Below are 21,567 nucleotides of genomic sequence, written 5' to 3'. Positions count from 1 at the left end.
GTGAGAGTCACGCATCCCCACAACATTTTGAACAAAAAGGCTGTATACAACGTTCCTGCAAATATGAGCTTTCTATCTGTAGAAGTTCTTTATATACAAGGGAAGATGTTAGCCCTAGTGGCTATCGTACCTGTGCGGCAGCTCCTCCGAATCACCGCGTGGCACTGCAGAGCGCAATAATTGCGCAGTGTGGAAGTCCACTCTCGGCTGCCTTTTTGTGTAAAGCTACACTCTTTGCGCCACCACCAGCAAGTGGTCCTGCTCAAATAGCGTTGACACCCAGCAGATAAGAACTGCGACCTTTAGAACACCCCACATATCTTTAGATGTGAACGTGGCAGCAATAAAACGGTCGGAGTTGAAAATGAAACCTGCCGGCGGATACCTGTTGATGCTCTAGGGTTATTTGACGCACTTTTGCCGTCCATGCTGAAGTCTGATTAATCAAAATTGTCTTCAGAGTCTGTGCTGCTACCACCATAAAAAAAAATTCTGAATCCGTCAAAATTCACAGTTTCCAAAGGGCATCTGCACGCGACATCTACGCCATGTCGGATGTTACGAGTGCTCGTCACGCCAGACTAAAATGTGTTCTAGAAGTCCTCCCGTGGTGAAAAAAAGAAACGCAAAGCAAGAAAAATAGTTCCTTTTTTATGTGCTGGATGATGCTAGTCTGAAAGTAAAATTTGATGTTGAAACCATTGATAACGAGCTATCGATGGGTATAGGCACGAACAGGAAACTGTTAACTCTTACTTCAAAACTATTGGTAGCTATAGGGGGCCCATCCTTATGCAGTTTTCGTGAATGTTTTCACTCCCCAAACTTTCAGGTGTTGTAGCCCATGGCTACAGCTCCCATAGACCCCCCCCCCCCCCACATTTTCAGTTAAGCTCTTGGGAGGCTGGGTTTTAAGTGGAACACTGATTCTACTTCGTACAGTGTAGCAGAAGCAAAACACTCGGGACAACAGAAAGATAGGGACAGCTTTCTGTTGTCGTGTGTGTTTCATTTGCTGTGAATCAGTCCCTCCTTTTGAACAGATTCTATGCTGGGTTTGAGTTTGGCAGCCTGCGGAAGTTGTTTCACATTCTGTATATTGCTTATTCATTTGTTGACTTAAGTTTGTCAGGGTCTGCACTTCTTTCCCTGTGTGGTTTCGTTACAGCTTTCTTCTTTGGTGTCCTGTGTGTACTGCTGACTGGTTTGGTGGAGCAGCTGGGTGGCGTTCTGCAGGCGTCCTTCATGATCTTTGGAGTGGTGGGTGGCCCACTGCTTGGGGTCTTCACGTTAGGCTTTCTTTGTCGCAGAGCCAATCAGGAGGTGTGTTATCCTACAGCCTCATTTTCTTTCTATGCTCTCACTTTTCTACATGCAGATATTGCATGTACTCTTGCTTGCATTTGTGCACTCTAACAACCAACTTGCCCAATGCTTTTCCATGCAAACTTCTTGTACACTCAATCTTTTTCTGATGTGAAGCTAAAGGCGTATTTTGAGCTAAAGGTAAATCTGAACCTACAAGCTGTAGCGGGGAACAGTTATGACATAACACAGTATAAATTTTCTACTGAGCCTACTCATACTTGTCAGCTTGACTCTATCGACAGCTAGTGCTACTGGCTGGTCTATCGAACCACATGTATTTCTCACATGTTCTTTCACCTCTCTTATTCTTCCTAGCCTTAAGATTTGAGGTGTTGAATTTCTGCATTATGATGAGCCCTCATAATAAGAAGGGCGCAGCTTTAGTAGTTTGGGAACAAAAGTATAGCTACTCTTGGAGATCTCTTGAGACTGTTCGTTATGCTGTATGACTAAAAGTACTGTGATCCATGGCCAGGTCTAATAGCCAGGCAAAATGGTTCGGTTGATCTTACTCTACTTAAAAGAGTACTGACATAAAAATTTTCGATCTTGTTTTTTCCGCTGAAATAAGTAGTTAATGACTCTGTAATCACGGCACGAAACATCATTTGCTTCAGAAGACGACGGGTAATTATTTGGAGTCTTGTTTGTAGCGACCAGTCCAAGTTTCGGTTTCAGAGAGCAACGAGATGGGCCGAAGAAGGAATTTAAACGCAGCTGGGCACGTGATTGTACAAAACTGTGATGTATGCACGTCAGCTTGCTCGCCGGTGCGCGAGCTTCATGTTGCTAGCTCATCTGATATGCCTGCGCGGGCTTTGCGATGTCCTCGCCATCATCGTCGTCCTTGTTTTGGACCTCCTACGGTGACTATTTCCTGCAGGCGGGCATCTTATCCATATTAGACGTGGCCAGCCACTTTTGATTGGATCCACTATAAAGCAGCGACTAGGAAAGTGCGGCCAGCGACAGCTATCATTATGCATACGCACTGCTACAAATAGTACGAACCATTTGTCGAGGACGCTTTGGGTATGAAGCATATTCCAGGAGAAGGACACAAGGCTGAGTAAAAGTCGGCATAGCATCAGGCTTGGGGGTACATAGTCGGGGTGAAAGATCATCGGACTGCTCTAAGCTAGGCGGGTTTTGTTTATACGAGGGTCGCTCGAAATGAAACGAGCAAACCTGGCTGCTCCTCAGCAGGGTCTATTTTAAGCGTCTAGCGGCTTGCACAAACTCAAATCACTTTTGCCGCTCATCGACGCTGATGGTAGCAAACGAGCAAGCCAGGCGAGCTGGTGATTGGATCCGAGATCGATGGCCCTTGCGACCCGTCCGCATCTCGTAATAAAGCACCTATATTCGTCAACACAATCAATGTCTTCACATTTATGTCGCTTATAAGTGACAATACAATTAGTTTTCCTGATGCTGTTGGTAGCGATGAGAAAACATGTTAACCAGGCGAGCCGCTTCGCAGAGACGGTTGCAGTAGCAGTTGCGCTGACCACTTAAAAGTAAAAAATCATGCCAATGATTTACTTACTGCAAGATTTTATGACATGCACACTTCGAGCTCACTTTACTCTTGAGTTATTTCGTGTGCTGTTGTCAGTGGCGAAAAAAAACAAAAACACTGGGCTATCGGAGCGACAAGAAATTGTTCACAGGGCCTGCCCCGACGGCAGCAAAAACTTGTGACGTGACATTTTCTCGGTTGTTTACATTCCTTTCTTGATGTCGATGTTGCAAGGTGCTGCGTCTTGCAGTTGGTTGTGTGCACGCATACTTTGAGATTGATTTTAAATATGTTCTAAGCTATATTCGTCGTTTATATTTTGTAGACGATGTGTGTGTGTGTGCACATAAATCGATCTCGCATGTTAACTTGACTTCGAATTTTTGTATCAGTACTCCTTTAAGTAACTTAAATGGGGTCACTGTCTTGATGTTATGCTGGAAAATTCTTAGTGCATCTGTGCTACAATAGACCTATACTGAAATGCTCAGAGCACATGTACACACCCTGTATGTACAGGTGCACCGCTAGGACTTCCTGCTTTTTGCTGCGCTTAGGCCAAAGGGTATCTTTGAGTGAAATGTTGATTGAGTTTGGATGATTCTGGGGGTGTTTTAATGCAAGTGCTATGAAGTTTTTCTAGTGGTTGATTTCCTTGTATTGCTGTGAATGCACCTTTAAAAGAACTTATAGTTAGCTAAATTGTGGGCTTATCAAGACTTAATTCATCGAGCAATGGTTGCGATGGTGTCTTCTTCTCACCTTTTCCCCAACTGCACCCAGCTCATTTAACTCTTCTATTGCTTTGGTTCCTCTCATTTGCACTGGTCAAAGTATGAAAGGGGTGATGGTTGCATTCTTGTGCTACACTTGACCCATCAGAAATTTTGCACCCAAGGGCTTTCAATTGGTCTTGACCCATTGAGCTTACTAAACATGCACTACAATCTCTTGGTTTGGGCACTATGCTTCTGTCCAGGTAGTTACAGCAGTCTACCAGGCTTGCCATAGAACATCATTATCTTGAGAAGCATGATCTCTTCGATATATACAGTGCACCACATTGTAGCAACAGCAGAACATGAAGATCTCGGGCCTCCGTTAAAACATACAGTGGAACCTCATTGATACAATCCTGTTACGTATGATTTCTCTGTGCTAGCGTTCGTGATCGAGAACATAAAAAATGAGCCGATTGAGTTACGCTTACATGTTACCAGTTCACACGTTCCTGGAAAACGTGCTTTTTCGGTGCCAATATTCAGCACATTGCCAAACTGTGATCGTATGATATGTTTCCTGGCTGCTAAATCCCATGTAAGCAAGAAAATGCGCAAGGCATGCGCAAACAAAAACGGTATACATATAGCCGCTCCCCCACAGCAGCTTCACCACAATACCTGCCCGCCTGTCTCGTGAAAAACGCCGGTGCACATTCAGTTTCTTATTCCAGTACCAGTAAATCTCCAACCGCATTCATGGCTATCGCCGCCAACCCTATTGCGATAAGTATCTTATCACCACACATTGTGCACTTCCAACAGCATCACACGTTGTGGTTTTGGAAATGCACTGCACACTTTTAAAACGCGATAACCGAAATGTGCTGCCGTTCCCTGATGCAGACTGCAATCGTATACATTTTTGATGTGCCAGATTACATGTAAACAAGAAAAGGCGTGAGGCATATTGAGAACAGTAGCTGCCTACCGCATTAGCTTCGACGGAATACTCGCCTGCCCATCTCGCGTAAAAATGCCAGTACGCATTCTGTTGCTTATTCGAGTACCAGTAAATCTCCTCCCAGGTTATCTGGGAGGAGAAACATTGCATGCTGCATTCATAGCTATAGCTGCCAAACCTATTGCAATAAGCATCTTCACCTATCTGTTTTACAGCGCGTGGAGTGTAGTGCTGTTGGTAGTGTACTGCACGTGTTTAGTCGGCGATAATCCAAATGCACTGCCATTCCCTAATGCAGGTGGTGAAATGTGAGCATTGCTGTCCAAAGCACTTTAGAATAGGAAAACAACAAAAGTTGGGGGTGTGAATATCAAAATTTTCTAATATGAATCGAATACGAATACTTAGCTTTGAATATCGTATCGAATAATGATATGAACACTGCAATTGCATTGTCACTCTCAAAAAACCAGACTAGTAGGCCGTTATACTAGAACATTGTGTATTTGGCTCATGTTAACTTACAAAATTTAGTAACTCCCACTAGCTGTCCTCGCCAGCTTGTGCCTTATGAAGCTTGTACCGCTTCAAATGCCGGTAAACACGGAGGCATTTGACCCTGTGCCAATCGTCACTCATCGCACTTGCTTTCAAGCAGTAAGCTCATAATTGGGTGTGGCGCCCCCCCCCCCCCCCAGAAAAAAGAAAGAAAGAAAGAAAGGAAAAAGAAGTGCACCCTCACTGTCTGCAAACCCATGCCCCTTGCTACTAAGAGGCTGGCTTTCCTGCAAAGTTTAGTGGTTTAATGGCTAAGCGTGCTCTACAGGCAATATTATGCCAGCATTACAAAGTTATCACAAAATTGAGCACTAGATCACCCCAATATATTTAGATTAGATAGAAACAAATGCTAAGAACAGTGTTTGCCTTCGCACAGCCAGCAATATATTCGGTTTTATTTGAATATTCGTATCCAATCGAATATTCGAACGCTTTTGACTGTCTATTTTTCAAATTGAATACGGATATTAAACATATAATATTAGATAATATTCAAACTTTTTAAATATTCACACTCTAAACAAAACATGTCTCAGGCCGCCAAAGCCCCACTAGCTTGATGCGCGTCTCGTACCTCGTGCACAACGATTCCCACAATGCTTCGCATTACGTAGATGTCAACTACAGTTGACTCTGTGAAATTTGGTAGTCACTTCGGATCGCACATATTTTTGGCTAGCACGTTTCTTTCTCACATTTTTTTTAAACATATGATTGAGGTTATACTATATTGCATATGCGAAGGTTTGTCATGGCATTGTGAAGAATCCAGTAGCGCTTAATGAATGTTTGCGTATGGCTTCCTGATATCTTTCATCTTGTCGCTAGCCATGGTGCAATGCAGAGTAGCACCTACATTTATTTACCACTTTTCTTGATAGTGTAGCCCTACGGTTACACTGAGGGAGTCCTCACTTAGGGGTTACAATGTGGACACCACCTAAATCTATGTGCGCTGCGAAGTATGTGCAACAAGTTTTGCTGTAAAATAAAATGAAATAAATGAAATAACTTTTGCCATTTTCTGATATTTGCAGGCAGCACTGTCTGGTCTTGTTGCAGGCCTCCTGATGGGGTTCTGGATCGGAATCGGTGCCACTGTGTATGGTGTGAAACCAGAGGGTCTTCCTCTCCTTGATGATAAGTGCCCAACATCGTTAGGTGCCACAAGTGCCTTGACAACCGCTGTGTCCTATGTTTCGGAAAATGCAACCACAGCTGCGGTCACCATCCTTGCTGAAAGCACAGTATCTGACAACGAAACGTCTGTCAATGTCATTGCTGGCGAGAGGTAAGCTTGAAATGACAAGATACTGGGCGAGTTGGTTCACAGCAGCCTGTACAAAAGGTGTAACACCTTCATCTGTTAAAGAGGTTATAACATGATAGAAAAATACGCTCCGAGTGCCGCTGGACGCCATGCTGCCAAGACCCTCCGCTGCTCCTTATTTCACATGGGAAGCATGTAGGTCGGAGAGACTTTAGTGTCCTGGGTGAATTCCCGTGGGCTATGGGGTGCCAATCAGCCAAAGACAGTGCAGCCAAAGTTGCCGGACATGTAAACACTGCTAAATCTGGTTCCTCTGATGCCCTCCACTGAGATGGCACAGATGGTTTGTAGAGGCTGAGCACAAGATCGAACCTTTGTGCAGATGTATTACCACATTTACTCGAATCTAGGTTGGCTCCAATTCTAAGCCAACCCCTGAATATTCGAAGCCAGAAAAAATAAAAAAACTTACCTCGAATGTAGGCCGAACAAAAATTGTGAGGACAGCGTTCACAAAATGATAACAGCATTTATTTAATATGAACATGCCGAGCTCACTCTACATCGTCACCACCGTTAGCCTCGTCCCTATAGCCCAGACTACATGTACGCTTGCGGACGCGTGCAAGCTTGCGTCCGCGCACCCATGCATGCGCAGACGGTGTCGCATCGTATGCGTCGAAACGCAGCACGATCTCGGTGAACATCTCTCTGTTATTGCGTGCTTATCTTCCTTATTGCTGTCATCTCCTTGTTGCAACGCACGTAAAAGCATCATCTGTTGCCCCTTCCACGACGGACGTTTTCCTTATCGATGCTGAAGTGCTGCCTGGCTTAGTATGCCTCTGCGGCTAGCACAACTTTTTGTTTGAAAGCAGCATTTTAGTGTGCCATTATGATAACGGCACGTCGCACGCCGATACCATAGAACCAGCTCCGATATGACACAGTTCAAAGCGACGACATCGCCTGTATACTTCAGTTGGCTACTGGCCCGGCTAGTAGTGGCTGTGATATTGACTTCTCTAGATGCTGCTAGCTGTGGACCATATTTATCATTTTCAGTTACAAACTAGCGCGTTTTTTAAAATCCTCGAATCTAAGCCAACCCTAGCGTTTTGTAAATGATTATTTGGAAAAAACTATTGGCCTAGGTTTGAATAGATACGGTATGGTCAGCATAGGTGCCTCACAGTGGCGTGTTGTGGTTGTCATGTGATGCATGCATCGGCGCCTTGGCCTCGGCGATCAAGAACATTACATGCCCACTACTCAGACCCACACCTAAGCATTTTGCACATCAGTCCCTCGAACTCTGTGTTCAAGCATCTTCCTTGGGCTCCTCGGACCTGCGACTAAGCATTTCACACATCGGCCCCTCAGGCTGCACGACCAATCGCATCGCACACCAAAGTCGGGCTTTTATTTTGTTTGTTTACTTACTGATTTTTGTTGGTCACGGTTTCTTGAGCTACAATGCAGGTCGGGACTTTCTCATTTTTCTGGCTAGGTTATTTCAATTTGTTCACACCCAAAGTGTGTATCTGATGTGAAGGTGCCAAGAAAGATGAAGTGTCAAGAAAAATGAGAAGTGCAAAGGGTGGACCAAGAATGTCACATTTAGCTATGCTCGCAAAATTCAACAAACCTTCCACTGCGTTCTATAAGCTTTCCTGGCCCTCACAAGGTTCAAAGGAGAAACATTTTGTATAATACAATGTTCTCAAAATATAGTATCCAACATTCTCAAAATATAAAAAAATGAGAACTAAAAGAAATCGCATTGGAAATAAAAAAATCTAAAAATGTCACACCCTCAATTATTTATTTTAAAATGCACAGTGCTTCGAACAAGTCTTCTATCACATATTTTAATTCGTTGAGGCTTGAGACGAGCCCAAGAGAAGAAAAAGAAATTGTAAATAAAAATGTTGAGATATAAGTTTGAAAATTCTATGATAGAATCGCAGAAAGTTTACCACTGACTCTGTTAATTTTTATCAAAACCCTTGAAGAAATAAATGTATTACAAAAATCACATCCCCTCTTAAGCCGTTGCAGCTTGTGAAATAAAACGGATTTAAACAACGAATGTTTTTAGACTATTATAGGCCTTTGGGTTGATGGTCACTCAGTCGCTTGCTATGTCAATATGGGGCATGTGAACTACACTAAATTACAAGCCTACACTATGTTTAATATGCAACAGTGTGATTGGTGTGCTTGCGTGACCATGCAGGATCAGCACGTTGGCTTGCTGGCTGTGTGCCAGCCAAGCCAGGGCATTAGCCAAGATGCACACATGTGCCAAAATGTGCCATTTGATGCTCCTTTTTGAAGCATTTGACATTTTTGCTACCCAGCTGCACATTTGGAGCTGCAAGCAAACATTCACTTTGCAACAACCAAAATTTTCTTCAATCTTTCATTTTTGGTTTTCTTACAACAGTAGTACTTGCTAAAAGAAAATGTGGCCAGATTTTATATTTATTTCATTATATCCAATAATTTGTTATATTTCTGTTTGGGGGTTTTACTCAGGTTCATATGTGTCTGAGGGATCTTATTCTTCATTTTAACTGTAACTATGTGTTAAAGGAGCCTTGAAACACTTCTTGAACATTGTAAGAAAATGTTGCCAATCTATTGTAGAGGCTGCTGAGAACATGTGAGCCAAATATTACTGCATTGCATGCAGCAAATAATTTACCATCTCCTGTCAAACACTGAGAAATATCACTTGCTCTCGCTTCCACATTTATTTTTTATTTTTTATTTGTAAAATACCTTACAAGGCCCCTTCTTGGGGATTGAGTAAGGGGGGCATACAATCAAGTACATACAATTAACAACAATAACAAATGAAAACAGCAGCCAAGTGCACAGCCTAAAAGTCATGAAACATATTAGCTACATAAAGCTGCATATGATTACAATAAAAAGGAACAATATAAGTTAGTAACAACGTATAACACTGCAAGAAAAAGGCAAAGAAATAATACAGAGCAGTGAGTGTGATATTAATGGTTAACATGGGTTAAGCGAGTTCAGTGAGCTCTTGAATTTATCACGGTCAGTTTCCAAAACTATGTTGTCGGGGAGGTTGTTCCAGAGCCGAATGGCACGTGGAATTGCAGACGAGTTAAATGTTTCTGTTTTACCATAGATGCGCGTGAAGCTATGATGATTGTATAATCTGTGCGACGTGTGCGATGGCGTTTCTAGGTGTAAGGAATGTTTGTTAGTGTGGTGGGCGTATTTATGAAATAATGACAAAAGGGCTATGTCGCGACGATTACTTAGTAGCTGAAGTGATAGGTGAATCTTTATTTGAGTTACGCTAGAACGGTAGTTATAATTTCGGGAAATGAAACGTGCGGCTCTATTTTGGATTGATTCCAGCATGGTAATTAGGTAATTTTGATGGGGAGACCAGATTGGAGCGGCAAACTCAAGTCGAGGGCGAACAAATGTTTGATATGCCAGTTTGCGGATAAGTGGAGGTGAGTTCCGAAGGTTACGTCGCTGGTAACCCAGTGATCGAGAAGCACTGGCACAGATGGTAGTAATGTGGGAAGTCCAGGAGAGGTTTGTTGAAAGATTAACGCCTAGATATTTAAATGATGAGGTCCGAGATAATGGGACATTTTTAATACAGTAAGAATAGTCCAAGTTATTGCGTTTGCGGGTGAAGGACATCACTTTACATTTTGGTGAGTTTAGAGTCATTAGCCAGCTGTCACACCAATTAGTGATTTCGTTAAGATCATTTTGGAGGATCAGGTGGTCATCGGAGGTGTTAATAGAACGATAGATAATGCAGTCGTCAGCGAAAATGCGCATGCATGATGATAAGTTATTGGGTATGTCATTAATGTATATCAGAAAGAGTAAGGGACCAAGAACGCTTCCTTGTGGTACACCGGATGAAACATCTGAAAGGGGCGAGGAGAAGCTGTTAGCGAAAGTAAACTGCTGCCTGTTAGAAAGAAAATTTCGAAGCCAGGATAGTGTTAGTGAATTAAGTTTTAATGATGATAACTTCAAAAACAGGCGACAATGAGCTACGCGGTCAAAAGCTTTAGAAAAATCTAGAAAGATGCTGTCAGTTTGAAGGTTTGAGTCCATGTTAAAATGTAAATCTGTCGTAAATTCAAGCAGTTGCGTTTCGCACGACAAACCTCTCCTGAAACCATGTTGATTATGAAAAAAGAAGTTGTTCGATTCTAGATGTTGGTAAATATGAGATGCAATAATATGTTCCATCATTTTGCAGCATATGCACGTTAGTGATATCGGTCGGTAGTTCTCAGTTAAGTTCTTGTCAGCGTCTTTGAAAATGGGTATGACTTTGGCTGTTTTCCAATCTTGGGGTATCTGACCTGTCATTAATGATTGATGAAAAATGTGAAATAAAAACTTGCTAGATACTGATACTGTATTTTTTAGTAATTTAGAATTAATATTGTCAATACCTGCTGAATATGAAACCTTCCAGTTATTAATAAGTTGAACAATACCATCAATAGTAATGTTAATAGGTTCCATGTACCGGTAATCTAGGTCGGCAACAATGGGCAAATTAGTAATACTTTCTTTTGTGAATACGGATGAGAAAAATTTATTAAAAACTTGAGCGCACTCACTGTTAGGAATAGGAATGTTGTTTTCTTTATTGTGTAACGAGATGTCATTAGTATTGCGTTCAGGAGATAAAATTTGCCAGAACTTTCTGGGATTAGATTTGAGTAGTGAAGGAAGGTCTTGGGAAAAATATTTATTTTTGGCTACATTGAGAGCGGAGCAGTAAGAACATTGTTGTCGTGCAGCATCATCACAAGCACTTGGGCCCACCAATGCTATTGGCTGATTTTGTGATCGCAAGTGCATTCTCAGTAACATATAATTGCAAATTTTTAGTTAAATAACTTTAAAATATGTATGTCAGGGATCTCAAAAAGACAGAAAAATAATTTCATCCTTGCACTGTCAGCCTGCACACGACAATTACGCATAGCTGCGTCTGCTGCTTGTGACCTCCAAGATAGCAGAAGCATGCTGCATAGCATAGTCTACTGCAGGTTGCCGCGCGCATTTCTTTTTGCAGTGTGGGCTGCAGCTTTGCATGGCTGTCTGTGCGGCTGAGCACATATGCAGCCTGCGCGACCTGCTTTAGAAGTGATCTGCTGCATGTGTAATTGAGTGCAGGTGTGCCGAGATGGTGTGGCATCATGCGTGCTGTCTTCCCGCATGTTTAGTACTAGAGGTTGTGGAATATTGAGTTTTGGAGACGCATTGAAACAAGAGGCAAACGAAGCATTTGCTCCCTGCCGCCGACGCTTTTCATGATAGTGTCGTTCCACTGTGCACAACACTGTCAGCAGCAGGGAAAAGTGGACGTGAAAGCGTGGCTGGCTTCGCTTCATACCACCGATGTGAAGATATGCATGAAATCGTATCTTTCGTCACCGACTCAAATTCAACAAAATGATTTTTTTTCTCATTCAAATTTGCTATTTCCAATTGCTTGATAGGAAAATTTTGTAGTTCCTTCCATTTAAATACAAGCCATCGGCAAGTGCACTTATTTGCATAAAAAGTGCAATTTCAATATAATGGATACTAATGCGCACCCATTTTCCGTGACCAAGAAAAAAAAAAAACGCCCTCATTTGTAACGCGCACCTCATTATTTCATGAGGTGCGCTTTCTCTCATTTGTAAAAACAAAGATTTACTCCCTATGCACTAAAGTTGTGATAAATAAAAAAAGTCGCAATTTCGCCTGGTAGGCGAAGCATCGATTGCGACAGCAAATTAGTAGACAGCCATACGAAAAGTAAGGATAGTAATTTTATCCGCTGTGTAGACTTTTAAACATTTGCTTACTAAATAAATTAACAAGCATGGTGTCACATGCGCACAAGCAAACATGAACATGTCTCATGCAAAGACTGCGGAAACTTTTTATCAGAACGCTGGAGTGAGAAAGTTCGGTAGCAGGAGCGAGCGAATCGACCTTTGTACAGCCTCTCGCTTCAATGTGAATTAAGTTATGACAACACAGCGCGGTGCGTCTAGATGTGTAGACTGTCTCCATCGCAGATCACTTTCGAGATAGAGGCCGTGCAGCCAGGCCTACGCAGCAGCCGCCGGAGTAGAATGCCTCCCCTGTTTGCACCAGTCCCGCACGCAAGTTTCGTGAACTCCAAACGCCCGTGTGCAGCCCGATTTTCGTCCATCTTTGCACACGTGATCCCTTTCCTTTTAATTGTGGCATCATGATGAACGCTCGGCTTGCTTCACAGTCGGCACTTCCATGCTGATAGAGCAAACGCAGAAAACGGGAAGATGGATGATGAACTAACCCAAGCACACATACTACAGCACATATGGCAGAAGCTACAGCAGCTAGGCTCGAAGCGCATCCAAGGTGGCCATTTTGAAATGCTGATGGCAATATAACACAGATTCAGGGTCGTACTCGATTCTAACACGCACGCAGTATTTGGGCTCATTTTACTGGTGAAAATGTGCAACGTTAGATTCGAGTAAATACGGTAGTAAAGCAAATTGCCAATTTTACTGACTTGGGTATATCAAGGTTTAACTATAGTTCAGTGGTGGAACAGCCATTTCGCCTCTCGGCACAGAACTTGGTGCAAGCAAAAAGCAGATTTGGCACAGCAATAAGTGTTTTTGGCGCAGTGTCAAACACATATCTACACACCATATGTACTCCATGTTAACTGAATTATCGTAAAAACCGGACTATAGGTCGGACCAGAATATAGGTCAATCCCCTAACTAACGAATTCTAAAAATGAAAAAAAAATCTTTTTCAATGGCAAAAGTACCAAAAGACACCCTTACCTTCAAACAAATGCGACTCAGCCAGTTGCACAATGGTGACAATATTTATTTAAAGGCTGCTCGCATGTGCACATGGCCAAGTTTTTAGCAGTATCGCACGACCGTAGACCTGCGTGCTTGTCAGCACCTTATTAACGGCACTGAGCGGCGAAACAAACGAGATACGCGCATGTGTACACATGCGCTTACTTTCGCTATTTCGCCGCTCCGTGCCGTGATAAGGTGCTAACACGCGGGTCGATGGTCGCGCGATATTGTTAAATATTGACTGGGTGTACATTACACAGAAGGGCACGAAGCGCGCAAGCGCTACTCCGAATCAGAGCAATGCCTTTGACCAGAGTCGTCCGAACTATAGTCGGATGACGAGTGCTTCTCGCTGCCCAGTCCGTAGGCGCGCACGATCTCTACCACTTTCAAATGGATGCATTGGCAGTCACAGGCAGCGATCATACACGCAGCTCCCGGACGAACTCCGCAACCTTGTCTTCCAGTTCTGCGGTCCGCGCTGCGATCCGCCCACGAAATGACGTTTTCTTTTGATTGCTGCAAGTTGTAACACATTGCTTTTGCCTCCGCCACTACCGAATGCTCTTTTTGGATACTCAAAATTCGCGCTGTGCCGCCAGGTTGCCGTGGGCTTCCGCGTACTCAATCGCCTTTTTCTTGAAGGCGATGGTGAATGTACGTCAGCTTCCACTCATTTTGAAACAAAATGTGAAAAAGCAGCCTTTAACCAATATAACTTTGTGACAATGAAAACCCAAAATGCCGGTGCCACTATGTTGGGACGCCGCGCTGCTGCTGATGGCGATCGCGGCTGTTTACTTCATCCGCCCATTGTTGCAAGACTTCCGTAGTTTTTCCGCCAGTGTCCGGTATATAAGACGAGGGTCGACATTTTGCAATGGTTTTTTGTAAAAAAGTTTGACCTATATTCCGGTTTTTACGGTAGTCAGCGAATATAGCAGTGCTGCCTTTATGCATATCAGTGCAGTATTTGGGATAAAAATTGTCCCACTAGTTTCATTAAATTATAGTAGAATTCCTCTCCTTGTGTGCATATTGTGGTATGAAGCTACTTCTCCCAATTCAACTAGCAACAGGCATTTGCAGGCTCACCTTGCTTCAGTTGAGCAAAAAAGAAAGAGAAAAAAAAAGGGATTGGGAGACAATAGATAGTTTTAGTTTAGCGTCCGCAACTATAGCGTACGCTAGGCAGCGCACGTTTTCTACAATTTTAGTTGGCCGGCGATATCTTCGGATCTCAGAGGCCATATGCCGTCGGTGCAGCTATTTCGCGCCTTTAGCGACAGGTGGCACTGACATCTCGAATGTTTCTTTCGTTAGGCTTCGACTCGTTCGAAACGAGAAGCGATCTCGAAAACACCACGAAATTATCCATAATACTCTGTCGTCGAAGCAGCCTGAGACTAAGCGAAAGCCGTTTACAAAGTCATTTGCTACGAACGAAGTGCATTTTACAAAAGCAACGCCAAATTCAATTCGAAGTGGGCAACGGGGACCGCCGCCATGTTTCCCGCAAGCCCCGCAAACCCCGCAAAAACGCTAACGCTAACTCGTTTGCGTTGCGTACGCTTGCTATACCCGCTATTTCATTTAGCGTTCAGCGCATGCGCAGTGACGATCCGCTATTTTTTAGTGTACGCAATGGTATAGCGTACGCTATACTAAAACTGTCTAATGACGTGTAAGGAAGACCACACCCTATAGGACGTACCTGACAAAACCTAAGTTGCAGAGAAAACATCCAGAGGTTTCCTTACGTGTAATGTGCAGAGTCCTCTCCTGTATGACTGTGCATTAAGTCATCTGAGAGCTGTTTAAAATACAAGCACAGGATCTGCTCTTCCGATTGTGCAAGGTTGCAAGAAAGTTCACTACAAATTACAAATTAGGCAGCAGTTTCTAACCTCCATGTCTTTCTCTCTTGTTTTCCTCCTCCTCGCTAGCGGTTGAGTGCGCATATTACAACATATCTCTAAGGTGCCACAGTCAACAACTGCTTTAATAAGTAGTTAATGACCCAGTAATCATGGCACGAAACGTCATTTACTTCAGAGCGCGACAAGTAATTATTTGCTGTCTTTTTTGTAGCGACCAGTCGAAGTTTCCAGCAACGAGACGGGAGAAACGGCAATGTAAACAAAGTGGTCACGTGTTCGCAAAAAGCCATGATGTATGCTCTGACGCGCAGCCAGCGTGCGTGACCAACTTGCTGAATATTGTCGTGCGACTGCCGCATCAGTCAGACGACCGCAGCCAATGACAGCACCGGTAGCGTGAACGTCATGGCCACATGGTAGACCCGGCGGGGGTGGCGAGCGGGTGCCTCGCCGCTCTGATCATGTCTGTTTCTTTTTTTCTCTCCCTGGTCGAGACGCGGGTCTCTTTCGCCGCTGACGGCGGCACATAAATCAGCTACAATTTGTTTCTGACACGAAATAACCTCTAGAATAAAGTGACCTCGAAAGAGTGCGAGTTATAAAACGTTGTGCGAAATAGTAAATGGTTGGCGTGATTTCTCCTCGGACGCGGTAAGCGCAGACGTGCCAGCAATCGTCTGTATACGAAGCGGCTCGCCTGACTGGCGTGTTAACTCATCGCTACTAACGGCGCCGGGAAAACTAACCATATTTTCACTTAAGAGAAACATAAATGTTCAGGCATTGATTGTGCTGACGAATTTAGGCGCTTTATTACAAGCTGCGGACGCATCGCAAGGACCCTCGGCCCCGGACAGAAGGCCGGCGAGCTAGGCCTATATCGTCTCCCAGCGATCGCAAGCTCGCCTGGCATGCTCGTTCGCCTCTATCGGTGCCAATGAAATCAAATGTGCTTCAATTTAAGCGTGACATAACTGTGTACACGTTTTGACGACTAACATAGGCACTTCGTTATACGAGCTGCAAGCGATCGTGTCACAAGCGCAACCGGTGTCGGATTCACTGGCCCAGCGTATAGTCTAGCTATGCCTGCCGGCTCCTGGCCATCGGGGCTGTCAACGGATCCAATACTGCTCATGCGGCCTTGCGGAAACACGTCTACAGTGCTCGCATAGACGTGTTTATATTGTCATCGTTTGTTTCAGACAAGATAGCTGAGCAAATACGGTTGCTTTCACTAATTCTGTTCGAAGTTACGCAGCATTACAAACTTCCACGCAGGGGCGCCGGTTCTGGGCGGAGCTACCTGCCGCTCGCTCATTTGTACCATGTGTCCCGAATCGTGGCATGCGGCAAGTCGCACACGACGCGCCGTACGACAGATTGCACGGAAAATCGCAGCATGTGTCTCGCGCTTTAGACGTGGCCAATCACTTAGCGACTCAGATATTGCGGCCGGCGATGGCGAGGACGAACCTCAGCGAAACCCTCGCATCGGCAACGATCAATAGTAAGACACAACAAATCGGCGTTAAATGTTGTGGCAGCGCAGTAAAGCTGATAGTGTGGGAAATATCCCAATGGACACGACAAAAACTGCAGTTGCAGCGACACGGAAAGCGTGCCACTACAAGTACAGCAGCTAGAACTAGCAACAACAGAGGAGAAGAGCACATGTAAGCCGCATGGCAGCCAACGAAAATTCGTGACGTAGCCACATGACGTAGCGTTTTCTTGGCTTGATGTCAATGTCGCGAGGTGCTCTGTTTTGCGGTTGGCTGCGTGCACGTACTTTAAAATTGATTTTAGATATGCTCTAAGCGATATTCGCCGCTGATATTTTATATTTATATATTGTATGACCAACTAAATCGATCTCACAAGTTATCTCGACTTCAAATTTTTGTGTCAGTATTCCTTTAACAGTGTGTGCAACCAAAAATTAACCAAAGCCACATTTTGATCCAACAGCCTCCTGTGCTATCTCAGCGCCACAATAGTACCACGAGGAATACACAACTGCACCGTAAACAACACAAACACTGCATAATGGCAGAACATAGAATCTCTTCCAGAGAGCAATGCAGTCAAGGAGAGAAAAACGGCTAATGGAGGACAGGTGGCATCGGCTATATCCGTGGCTATGGCTGCTCGGTTCAACTCTATGATGATAATGACTCACTTTAGGTTTTGGTTTCAGTTTGTATGAGGCAGCTCTTACACTTCTTTGGTACAGGCTTGGTGCAATTTTCTGCTAAAATGCCCTTTTGGGGCATGATGGCACAAAGGACCACTCTCTTTGTAAATTGGCAAAATTGTTCCACCCCTGCTGCAGTTAGATATGTGTTTCCGAGCCCTTTTAAGTGGGTATATAGCGTAAATGTTATGTTCTTTTGTACTCAGCTTTGTCTCTCTTGGCATTGCAGGTACATATTGCCTCTGTACCGTCTGTCATACCAGTGGTACTGCGGCTTTGGCTGGCTGGTGGTCATCGTGGTTGGCAGCATAGTCACATTGCTTACGGGTGGTGCCAAGGACGTTGACCCTTACTGTCTGAGCCCATTGGTTACCAAAAGTCCCAGCAGGCGTCAGCGGTCCTGGTCACTGGACAGAATGCGACATTCATCAGTCACAAGTTCGCAGGCATGCAGGCTTTCTTGAGACCCGCGCCATTTCTTTTCTCACTCCTGATTTCCTTTTTTGTGTACATACAGTTCATAATTTGGATTTAGATGGTCTGACAGGCTAGCGCTACACATGAACAGCCTCATTAAAATGAAATGTAATTTGTGGCATAATCGTAGTCTTCATACATATGATAGTTAAGAGAATGGATTTGTTGCTCACTTGGCAGTTTGTACAGAAAACTAGCGTTGTTTGAATAGTGTTCTTTCAAGCTGTATAGATGTTTTTCTGATAGCTTCTGGAAAAATGGAGTTGGGCATGCTGTTGAATGTCTGGAGCAGGACCAGTGGTCTATTAGAGTAACATGATGGGTTCCGGGGGAAGGGAAGTGCAGATGAGAGCAGCAGAGGTGCTGCGATGAAGTTGGGAAATTTGCAGGCATAAAGTGGGCATGTGTGACTAAGGGCATGAGTGATTAAAATCTCTGCGACAGCGCTTTGTTATTAAACAGGACAATGGTATATAGGCTTAAAGTGACAAGTGTTACTGTTGATGCAGTAAAACTTCTTGGGTGAATTGGTTGATATGTGAAGCCCTTGTAGTGCAAAGAAACATGGACAAAGAAGAGGACAGGACACTACAGCCATTTCAGCCTTTACTCCACACCGCTTCAGCCTACTAGCGTCCATGGTGTCCTGTCCTCTTTGTCCATGTTTCTTCGCACTACAATGGCTTCAGTGATACTGACGACTTCTCCCCAGTGCATGCTGCCAGTGTGCCTTTATATTATGTTGCGATAGCAATTATATGGACACTCCAAGAGAATTTTTGCTATCGGTGTTGATATGAGGTTTCAGATATATATTTAGGTATGTGTATGCTATATGCCCTGCCTTGCTATATGACACGCCGTATATGTCGATTACTGTATTTCCACGATTGTAAGTCGACCTATATTTTAAAATTTGAAAATATGAAGTGGGCTGGTCGACTTACAATCGAAACCAAAACATGGCACCGCAAAAAAAAAAGCGAGACCAACAAGATATCAGGGGAGCTACAATGTAGTTACAATATTGTGTTTGCTCTACAGCCCTACCTATAGCTTTCCACCATCCCGCGTGTTTGTTCGGTTTTTGGAAGGGTTTTTCAACATTTTTGAGAGCTGTTTAACAGCGCACACAGAATTCATGGGGCGGGGGAGGGGTCGATAGTTCATGGAAGTGCCGCTGTTCCATTTGCGGCGGCACGCTCAGAACAGCGGTGCTTGGGGGAGTATACATAGTTCATAGAAGAGCGAACACCGCTCAGATGTTTTTCTATTCCTGTAGCTCTTTAGTTTCATGCGTTCCATTTGACTGCCGGCCACGTGCTACTTCCGTGCTGCCTCATTCGTCATGAGTGCTCAGAGTCCACTAAACATCCCTCGCTCATTCACAGCAGCATTCAAGAGGGGTGCCATCCTTTACGCTGAAGAAACAAATAACTACGCAGCGGGCCACAAGTTTGATGTTTCTTAATGGGTGGTGCAAGAGTGGCGACTGCAGCGAAACAAAATTTTCACCTGTGATGGCAAGCGAAAAGGTTTCCACCGGCCGAAGTAGGGATGCTTTCCGGAGCTAAAAGCCAAGCTTGCGACGTACGTCGCTGAAATGCATGATCGGTCCCTGCCAGTGACTGGATCCTCACCTTTCGAGGACCTGCTCCGCTGTGAGTACGAGTGGCTGGCGGCAGAAGACCGCGAACTTACGCCAACTGGACATGACAAAAGAGCCTCCCTGATGGCTGTTTGTGGTTGGGTGCTTTTGGCATGGCCTTACGTATGTACGCAAATGCACTTATGTATGCGAATGCGGAATTTCTCTAGACGATGACATGCTGTGGGGCCGTGGCAGCAATGAAGATGGCAGCACTAGTGAGGACAATGGCACAAGTGAAGACGAGTAGTCCAGTAACCATGCCAGCTCCTAATAAATTTTCATTACGGAATGTGCCCGTGGGTATGCCAGTTTTCTTTCCTGTCACATGCGATATGGGGCGTCGACTTACAATCGTGTAAATATGGTATGTTGTCACACCATTCTATCACTAAAGTTGCTCATACCAGACCTTACATTCTTGACAAAATTATTCCTCAGAATTTTTAGAATGGCAGCCCACAAACAAATGTTGTGAAACAGAACACCAACCATGCATGCCTATTATCTTAAATCGTCTCAGACTTAAATATTTAAAGTGTGATACAATAACAGAGTTCAAACCTGAAAATGATGTATTCTTATGGTGGTGGCTGTGCACTACCTCCGGGATCGGCCCGGGAAAAATACTTGAAAATACTTGATATGGAAAAGGAGAACAAGGTGAAAGCAGGAGCCAACATTTCGACAAGTGAACTTAGAAAATACACAGAATCATACCTTATCCATAAGTTCACAACATTGCAACCAATAGGCATAAATGTTTCAAAGGGAGCTTTAGAATCCATTTGCTATGCTAAATTTCAAGCTATAGGCAACAACACTTAGTTTAGTTCCTTAGCGTTTTTTTTTTCTTCTTCTTTCATTTTCGGTATTTTTCTATTTTATTATTATTTTTTTCACGAGCACCGGTTTCTGTCGCTCCTTCTATCATCTCTTTCAGAGACACGATAGCCCACGGCCACCAGAGAGCTGCTGTGCAGGCCGTTGACAAGCTGGCTGACACACGGGCTTTGACACGTGATTGACAGACGGCCGTCTCCCTGGCCTTGTGCACAGTACTCCTTTATTCTCAATTCGACATCCTTGCCGCTGACACACCTTCGCTCGTTGCCGCACCCACCCACCTTACACCCACCTCTCCCCTTTAGAATAACCCCACTTATAAATACTGTGGCGAGGAAAGCATATGTCGCCTAGAAGAAGACAAGTCCACTTGTCGAAACGTTGGTTCCTGCTTTCACCTTGTTCTCGTTTTGCTCATCATCTTGAATTTCCATCTCCCTCCTTCTCCGTGTTTTCCCTTGATACGAAAAAGTGGTTGTAAAGTCGCCAAGTTAAACATTGATTTTAATTAATAAACATAAATGAAATTGTCCACAGGCAGGATTCAAGCAGAGGACCCCTAGCACAACAGCTTGTTTTTACTCAGTCAGCTTACATTTACTTCAATTCATACTGCCAACACAGCTAAGAGTCTTACAATTTGTGCATTATTCTAGCATGTTGCTATTGCATTCACTGCTTCACCCTTATGGCGAAACGGGGATATTTCTGTAAGACCAGATGTCACCGGGACGCTATAGAGGAGTGTTAGGTTAAGCTGGATTAATGAATTATACTTTTAAAGTACCAGAAACGCCAATCTTGCCTGTGTTTTTGTGAGCACGAAAAGTCGCCAATCTTGTCGGTTTTAGTAAGCAGACAGACCCTGATGTTCCCACACTTGCTCCTTGTGATATGACATTTGGGCAACTTCTGCTCAGGACTTTAATATATAGACAAACAAGAATTAAATTGAACTCTGAAAGATCAGAGAACTCAGTATAGTGCATTCTGAAAGGTTTTTCTTATCAAAAATGGCCTGAATTTATTCGAATAATATGGAGCTCGAACTAAGGAGAGCCCCTTTAAATGTAGCAGCCAATCAATTGTACAGTACAGCGCACAAAATCGGGACCATCACTGCGCACTTGTTGGTTCCATATGAAATCTGAGTGCGATAACATCGCTCCATTTGCTATAATTGTACAGTACAGCGCACAAGATCAGGACCATCAGT

At 43.9% G+C, this 21,567-nt stretch overlaps 1 protein-coding gene across 5 annotated transcripts in view; it reads left to right on the top strand.

Moving 5' to 3' along the window:
- The window catches only part of LOC142571438 (putative sodium-dependent multivitamin transporter), a 94,238-nt gene that overhangs the window by 66,155 nt on the left and 6,516 nt on the right, over positions 1–21,567 (top strand). For 2 of the 5 annotated variants that reach the window (XR_012825878.1, XR_012825877.1), the window contains exons 9-12: positions 1,169–1,323; positions 6,172–6,425; positions 17,610–17,826; positions 20,449–20,563. Coding sequence is in view for 2 of the 5 variants with exons in the window: in XM_075679787.1 (XP_075535902.1) it covers positions 1,169–1,323; positions 6,172–6,425; positions 17,610–17,826 (626 nt within the window). In the remaining 3 variants the exon portion in view is untranslated. The remainder of the gene's footprint in view (positions 1–1,168; positions 1,324–6,171; positions 6,426–17,609; positions 17,827–20,448; positions 20,564–21,567) is intronic. The other 3 variants (XR_012825879.1, XM_075679787.1, XM_075679788.1) reach the window with 3 other exon arrangements.

Source organism: Dermacentor variabilis, chromosome 2, assembly GCF_050947875.1.
Source record: "Dermacentor variabilis isolate Ectoservices chromosome 2, ASM5094787v1, whole genome shotgun sequence".
NCBI classification, from domain to species: domain Eukaryota; kingdom Metazoa; phylum Arthropoda; class Arachnida; order Ixodida; family Ixodidae; genus Dermacentor; species Dermacentor variabilis.
The sequence above is the reverse complement of the archived record's forward strand: the minus strand, read 5'-3'. Positions and strand labels throughout refer to the sequence as shown.